The sequence below is a fragment of the Hyaena hyaena genome, unplaced genomic scaffold (assembly GCF_003009895.1).
Source record: "Hyaena hyaena isolate Hyena2069 unplaced genomic scaffold, ASM300989v1 scaffold_220, whole genome shotgun sequence".
Classification (NCBI taxonomy): Eukaryota; Metazoa; Chordata; class Mammalia; order Carnivora; family Hyaenidae; genus Hyaena; species Hyaena hyaena.
This window is the reverse complement of record NW_024080852.1, coordinates 2,431,886-2,440,021: the sequence shown is the minus strand read 5'-3', so window position 1 is coordinate 2,440,021 and position 8,136 is coordinate 2,431,886. Positions and strand designations below refer to the sequence as shown.

General features: G+C 54.2%; 1 gene segment (V, D, J or C); it reads left to right on the top strand.

The window, feature by feature from the left end:
* The first annotated feature begins 2,767 nt into the window (after positions 1 to 2,767).
* On the top strand, positions 2,768 to 7,876 carry LOC120238968. The segment is given in 5 exon segments: positions 2,768 to 3,101; positions 6,365 to 6,751; positions 7,056 to 7,073; positions 7,210 to 7,316; positions 7,619 to 7,876. Coding segments are annotated over 5 exon segments (852 nt in total).
* Positions 7,877 to 8,136: the final 260 nt, after the last annotated feature.

Sequence of the window (8,136 nt, the reverse complement as noted above, 5' to 3'; positions counted from 1 at the left end):
CTGGATTAGTTTCTAACTGATTTCTAGGAGTTCACCATATACTGGGGTGATCAACCCTCATGAGGAAGATTGCAAATGTTCTTCCCCTTTTGTGATTTCTCTTTGGATTTTGTGTATATTTTTCCACGGAAGTGTGTCATCATTATGGAGTGAAATTTGGTCTCTTTTTTTATTCTTCTAGGTTTTGATAGTTTGAAACTTCATAGTTTTGAAAGCCCATAAAAGGAAGCACCATTGAGTGAAATAAGATCCGGACCACTCAACTGGAGGTTAAATTTCAAGGTCATCTTGTGCAGGAAAATGAAACATCTACCAGCAACTTAAATGTGTCTGCCCCTCAGGGGAAAGACGGGAAGGCTGTGACCATGATTGCATTTGCGTATCCCTGCGGCTTTAAGCATGTGGCTCTCCACATCCATGTCCCCAGCTCCCTTTTCCTGATTGGGACATCTGAAGTCCAGGGGAAGAAGCGTGGCTGACAACACAGAGGAGCCCTCCCACGCCCCCACGAGCTTGGAAATATGCTAGAGCTGTTGTTTTGGGTCTACATAGGGAGCCCTGCACACCCCTCTCGCTCCACCCCTACCACCAACCCCCCTTGCAACGTAGCTCAAGGTCAGTTCCCCTCCAGACCACCCTAGAGGTTCCGAGGTGGGCCAAAGGGTCTGAGTATTGAGGGATCCCATTCCCGGATGAAAGATGTGGCCTGTGAGTGACACAGCCTTGGGCAGGCCCTGGGCAGAAAGGGGGCTGTTGCTTCTTGGGAGGGTGGGTCCCCACAGTGACGACAGCTGGCAGAGGGGTGGAAACCGGGGAAAACCAGCCCCTGAGGCAGCCAGCTTTGCAAAGAAACACAGCTCTGAGGAGCCAAGAACGTCCAGAAGGAAGGGCACGGGGGCGGGAGGATCCCCTCCCCGGCCTGATCTGCACCCCTGCCACCACCTCGCACCAGAGGGAGTGATGTCACTGACCTGCCCTCCAATGCCCTTGAAGGAGCAGCTACTCTGGTGGTTTCTTCCAGGCTCTGATGGGCAGAACCAGGGGAGGGGTCGTTTTTTGTACAAAGCTGTAACATTGTGGGGACAGGGGGGCCACGGTGATTCAACTCTACAGGGAAGCTTTACAAAAACCTTTCTGTCCATCCCAACTCACAGCCTCTCCACTTCTTTCCTCAGTCACAGGCCCGAGGGTGTTTCAGGTCAGAAGGCCTCTGCCTCACCCCTGTTCACCTGCCAAGCCAAGACCGTGGATAAGAACCGGCTTGGTCCCAGACTGAAGCTTCCAGGCAGAGCCCAGATGCATGAAGAATGCCTCAGGGGCCCCTCGGGTGAAGGACTCAGGGAGATTCTTTCATCCCAAGCCCCACAGAACCTGGGGCAAGGTCAATGGGAAGGTGCATGGGAGGTGACCCAGCCTACAAAGAAAGAAGCCAGAAATGTCCCCGCTCTCCATGGCCATGGTCACGGGCTCTAGGACCCTGCCTTTCTCTCCAGACCCACATCATTTTAACGGACCCTCAGAAAAAAATCGAGAAAGTAGTGTAGGACCCTCTGGATAGACTCTGGTCATGCTCTGTGGCTCCGAGAGTCAGAGTTGAAAATGTTCTATGCAATATGTAAAACACAGGAGGGGATTTTTTTTATCCCAGAATCCTCCAAACACCAACTCCGGCCCCTTCTTCTTTCCACGCCTCAAATGCGTTTGCCTCCTTGCCTGGTGTCACTGTGTGAACACTGAAGTTTTCTTTGGAGCAGGCACCAGGCTCACAGTTATAGGTAAGATATACTCTGGGTCTTTCCAAGCCCCTCACAGGGGAAAGCAGGTCCAAAATGTCCATTTTAGAGTGGCAGTATTCTGCTGTGCTATGATTATACCTTCGGCCCAGGGACCAAGCTGACAGTTGTCGGTAAGGCGATGGGGACTCCAGGCGGAGTGTGATGGGGGAGGATTCTATCCCAGAAAATGTGGGAGGGAAGGGATCACCCAGCTCCTGGGTCCTGGTCAAGGAGATGTCATCTGGGAATCAGGACTAGGAGGGTCCGGGTCAGGATCAATCCACGCAGCCACCGGGGGTCCCCTGTGAACTCAGAGCTGAGCCTCAGTGGTTCTGGCAGAGGAGAGAGAGGAGACAGTGCTGCCTCTTCTGAGCAGTTACCTGCCAGAGGAAATCTCGAGAAAGCCCAGAAGGCAATCAATGAGCCCTGGTAGTGGTCTACCTCGCTCACTGACTGGAACTTTCTGTAGGGGCTTCATATCTTCCCTTGCTCTGGATTTCATAGGAGGCCACACTGTCTCCTTTTTTCTGACTGTCCATGCACGTGGGCAAGCTCTGGAAGGGAGTGGGGAATATGCGACGTAGGGCTGTTATCTCTGCGAGCAGTGAACACCCCAATCTGTCCCTGAATCCCAGCGGAGCTCAGCAGACAGGGGGAGGTTCTGAAGTAGACCTGGGACGCTGTGCTATGGAGACACCCTCTATTTTGGGGAAGGGAGCCGGCTCACTGTTGTAGGTAAGCTCGTCAAGGCTGGAGGGCTGGGAACCTCCAAGGAGGGGCAGGGGTCCCGATGGAGCCTCCATTCTGGGGACTTAGCTTAAAGCACATTTTTATCGGAAAGATCTGAACTCTTATCTTGATGCAATCGGGAGGGGACAGCTTCCATCTCTAGTAATTTCACAGACTGGCCGTGCCAATTCTGGGTCCCCGTGCTGGGAGGCAAGTCGTCTCCTCTTGGGCTTTCCTTGTCTACCCCCTGTCTCCTTGGAGGGCACCCCGTCGTGGCCATGGTTGATGGGAACCCTCTGGCCTTAGAGCTAGCTGCATCCTGCTGTTTGTTTTCCTCCCTTGCTCAGAAAAGAGAGAGACATGGGCGAAAGGGGTGGGGGTCAGATTGGTCCTCTGACCACAGCACTTCAGGCTGCACACGCGTCCTTCTCCGCCGCCCAGTGCCAAAATCCTGCTACGGAAAAGGAGAAGAGAAAGGGCAGGTACACTCGGGAAGGCAGGAATTGGACTCAGGCAGGCAGTTTTCCTACCAGCCTGCTGTGTTGTGTAACAATGAGAGACAATTTTTCGCAAGTGGATCCAAGCTCTCAGTCTTGGGTAAGTAAGCGGCCTCCCTGGGGGGTAACGTGTCAGAAGAATACAGTCCCAGGAGGACTCCAGGGACAGGTTAGGGATGGAGACTCAGCAGGGAAGAGGCACAGAGAGCGAGGGTGAGCAGGGTGGTTGCACGAGTCCCCAGGAGTTTGGGTGGAAGCTGGCTTCTGGAAGGAAAGGGCTCAGAGCAGCAGTTCTGGGTTTGCCACACTCTTGCTCTGCTGTGGAGCAACCAGGCACAGTACTTTGGAGACGGGACTCAGCTCTCTGTCTTAGGTAAGGAGCAGGACCGGGGTGGCAGAGCCGGTGTCCCTGGGACCCGGGGACCCTGTCTCTCCCCACAGCCCTGGTTGTCAGGGGTCAGATAAATGCTCTGATCCCTGGGGAGCTTCTCCAGGGAGCTGTGGCCGCCGCTGCTCTTGGCGTGGCCCTGCTGGACCCTCTATTTCTCCTCCCTGAGTCTTCAGTCCTTCATGTCACCTCTTTGCTGTTTCCTCGGTCATCCTTCCTTCTCACGTGTGTGCCTGCGCCCATCCTGAGCTTCCTCCTCTTTCCCCATCACATGCCTGGACTTCCTCTTAATGGGACCCCTCTGGTCCAAAGCGGCACATCCAGGCAAAGAAGGTGGCAGAGTCCGCTCCCTGGGAGCTAGGGTTGCCCTCGGGCAGGACACTGTCTCCCCAGGTTTTACCACGGCTGCCCGCCGCTGTGCTCCTATAACTCGCCCCTCCACTTTGGGACGGGCACCAGGCTCACCGTGACAGGTATGGGGTTGCGCTCCAGGCTGGGGGTGCCTGTGTGTGACCGATCAGTCCAGGAAGGAGACAGGGCGGGACGGACCCTCCAGGAGTGTCTCTGGCTGCTTGGCGGTCTTCTCTCAGACCCTCTGGAGTAGACTTAGTCTTGGGGCTTTGTGTTTTCTTGCTGTTCTTTTTCTCATTCTCCAGGACGCCTTCTCCTTTTTCAGGGGTGTGTTGACTCACTCTCCCTTCTCGATCTGAGTCCGATCTTCTCCGTTTTCCCTCCTGAGCGAACTCCAGTCCTTCATGGTCGACTCCATTTGGGTGAATGGGTCTGTCTTCTAATGCCTTCCACCTGCTCAGAACTCCGCCCTCGCCTTCATTGTCCTTTTTCATCTCCGCCAGTTTCCAAAGATCCATGCGTGTCTTCCTGAAGTGATCTAGGGCTTCAGAGGCACGGGAGCTGGGGTGTAGACTGGCAAGGCTAGGGTTAGAGGGGTGTTTCTGAGCCCTGGGGGTCAGAAGTCTCTTCACAGTGTCATTAAAGCCGCGGGGGCTGTCTGAGGGACATAGTGCTTGGCCAGATCAGAGGAGATGGGTCTGGAATACCTCTGTTAAAACTGGAAACCTAGGCCACCTTGGTAACAGATAAGGTGCAAAGAAAAGAGACTGAGGCCCCACTTCTCAAATCTCAGGACCTGTGCTGCGATGGAAGGGTCAGGGACCCATCACAAAACACTAACACACCCCTGGCATGTTCCGGAAGAAAGGACATACAGACGTTAGGGCATGGATGGGATGAGTCTGGGCTGGGAATAGAGATGAGACCGGAAGAATGGGATGCGTGCTCCTACAGGCTGGATGGCTGGAGCAGACTCTGTACTGTGGAGGGGAGCACATACCGGCGAGCGTAATAATTGGAAAGTACAAATTATTGAGGTTCAAAATGCCTGGGTTCAAGGGATAGATGGGGGGGGTGTGCTCAGACAATCAGAAAGTGGAATTTCAGAAAGTGGAATTCTCAGAATCTCTGAGATGTAGAAAATGGGGGTAACAGTGCCAGCCTCCTGGGGTGTTAAGTTATTAGGGACTAGCTTCTATGGAGATCTTTATAAAAGGCTCGCCTTATGGTGGTCATCCTTTCTGTTCCTGGTGTTCATCATCACGTGTCACAGAGCTTGGCTTTTTTCCCAACCTCTGTCTCGATTTTCCCGTTAGAAATATTTTTCGATTTTGGATAAAGTGAAGACATCTGGATTTCCCACATTTCTGCTCCAAAATATCATTCCTCTAGCCAGATATAGAGCCAGATAGCGGGCATAGTCCATTCTGGCCAAAAAAGGGGAAAAAAGGAAGCGTAAAAGATGGATGTATTTTCTTTCATCCCTCCATGTCTTTACATGAGGTCATGGCTTCCAATGACTCCAGGAATTCTCCCCTATCTGTCAGGCATGTAAAAGCGCCCAGGACTTTACAACATGAATGCTCTGATGAAATGGCCCTTGGGCTTTGGAATTTGTTCATACCCAGCAAGATTTTGCCGCTTTTAAAAATGTAAAGCTTGGCTCTGAACTAGGATTTCCAAAGCTGTCAGGGAGGCTTGCTGGGCATTAGAAGGAAAAAAGGGTTCAACCCATGAGCAATGTCTTTCATGGATTACAGCCATCCGGGCAGGCTACCACACACCCCATGTGCCCAGTGTAAATGCAGCAAATGTAGAACATCTGATAAGGTAAGAGCCAGAGACTTCTTGACTCCTCAAAGCAGATTATATGCCAAGAAAGGAAAAAAAGAAAGAAAGAAAGAAAGAAAGAAAGAAAGAAAGAAAGGAAGGAAGGAAGGAAGGAAGGAAGGAAGGAAGGAAGGAAGGAAGGAAGGAAGGAAGGAAAGGAAAAAAGTGAGTTGGGAAAAGANACACACCCCCCCCCCCCCCCCCCCCCCCCCCCCCCGCCAAATGGACACGCATACCCCTTGTACAAGAGAACAATGATAATTAGAAAAAGTGGATTCAGTTCCCAGGATCATGTTGCTAGTGAGAATCCTCCGCCTCACAATCAGGTCTCATTCAACTCCCCTAAAACTGCTTCTCAGTCTAAAAGAATAGATAGTCACACAGCGAAGAGGACATTGAATGGGGAAGAAAAATAGACAGATACAATCTTTTGATAGATAGGGAACAAGGCCCCGTTTAAGAGACTCTGCATAGACAGCCAAGGGAATCGGGACCCGCTGCTACCTTAGGGACCCCAGAGAGTTGGCAGTGTGCACCCATGCAGGAAATGAGAAAAAAGTCGCAAAGTTGAGGGAGAATAAAACAGAAGATAGTGACTCCCAAACACGTAGGACCCACAACTCCATAATTTTGCTTTAGGATGACACCATTTCCAGCTCTCTCTCTGTCTCTCTCTCTCTCTCTCTCTCTCTCTGTCTCACACACACACACACACACACACACACACACACTGTCCCTTCCAAACCCAGACAGCTCTCAGAGCAGGCCTGGCCCCAACCCCTCTTCCCTTGCAGAGGACCTGAGAAAGGTGAAGCCTCCCAAGGTCACGGTGTTTGAGCCATCAAAAGCAGAGATCTCCCGGACCCGGAAGGCCACGCTCGTGTGCCTGGCCACAGGCTTCTACCCCGACCACGTGGAGCTGAGCTGGTGGGTGAACGGGAAGGAGGTACACGACGGGGTGAGCACGGACCCTGAGCCCTACAAGGAACAGCCCGACGCGAACAGCTCCAACTACTGCCTGAGCAGCCGGCTGAGGGTCTCGGCCACCTTCTGGCACAACCCTCGCAACCACTTTCGCTGCCAAGTCCAGTTCCACGGGCTGGGGAAGGAAGACCAGTGGAACTACTCCGAGGCCAAACCCGTCACCCAGAACGTCAGTGCCGACACCTGGGGCAAAGCAGGTGAGCGGGCCTGGGGGGTGGGGGATGGGCAGGGAGTGAGTGGGGCACAGTCAGGGGGGATCCAGGAAGAAGACCACAAAGACTGGATGCAGAAGCGGGGGTGGGGGGCAGAGCGGGAAGACCAAAGCCCACTGTGAGGGTGAACGGGCCCCTGGGGCTCATTCCTCCCTGGCATCCTTAGCCTCGCGGGGCCTTGCCGCTGGGGCCCTGAGTGTCTGAGCCCCGTGGGCCCAACTTAGCAGCTTTTCATCTGCCTTAGTAGATGGAGTCTCTCATCCATTTCCCTCCCCCTCTTGTCTTTCAGACTGCGGCTTCACTTCGGGTGAGTGGCCCTCTCCTCTGCTTCCTCTGTGTCTCCCCGGAACCCGAGCCCGGAGGACCCCTGGGCCCCGGGGAGGGGGCAGGAGCCAGGGGCACTTGCTCACAGGTAGCTACGTGCTCTTGCTTCTTGCCCACAGTGTCCTATCAGCAGGGGGTCGTGTCGGCCACCCTGGTCTATGAGATCCTGCTGGGGAAGGCCAGCCTGTACGCCATGCTGGTCAGCGTCCTTGTGCTGATGGCCAAGGTGAGGAGGCAAGCAGGACGGGGGGTCGGGCTGGAGGTGTCACTTGAAACACAGCAACTCAGAGCCATGAGTAGTCAGTGACCTTGCTAGGACCAGAGGTGGACACTAGACCACAGGGGTCCGGCCACATGCCTCAAAGACACACTTGCCCCTGGGATCACAGTGGGACAGCCACGCAGGGAAGGAGGAGCTGGGCTTCCCTGCAAACCCAAAGGACGTTATAAAGAGCCCTACAACCCCGCTTCGGCTCGATTCCCACCACCCCTGACTTCTGGCCACCCCTCCAACCTTCTCTTCTTCAGGTCAAGAGAAAGGATTCCTGAAGGCAGCTCAGAGGCGGAGCCGGGGGTTCCCAGCAGGCCCTGGCCCCCCTTTCCCCACTTCTAGCCCTTGCTTCTGAAGACCTGTTTTCATCCCTCTGCTCCCCCCCCCACAGCAGCTGCCCCCTCTGTGCACGCACACGCGGACGCTCACGGCTCACCTCGCCCTAACCCAGGGGGGCCCTCGCGTGACGAAATGGACTGAATCAATAAAAATGGCCTGTTCTGGCTTGACTCTGCCTTGTGAGTGTCTGGATACCTCTTCTGCCCATCTCTGACTTCCATGTGACTCCAGTCAGGATAGAAAGGGGAGGTATTTGAGGAAAGTGAGGGACCCAGCCCATGGCTGGTGGTCCTCCTTCCTGGTCAGGAGAGCTTTAGTCACTGTGAGTGGTAGTGATGAGGCGAACAGGAGCAGCCCAGACACATGGTGACGTTTCCCACAGCACCTTCCTGCCCCCCTTGGACACAGGTGCTCTGAGGAAGAGCCCACCCACACA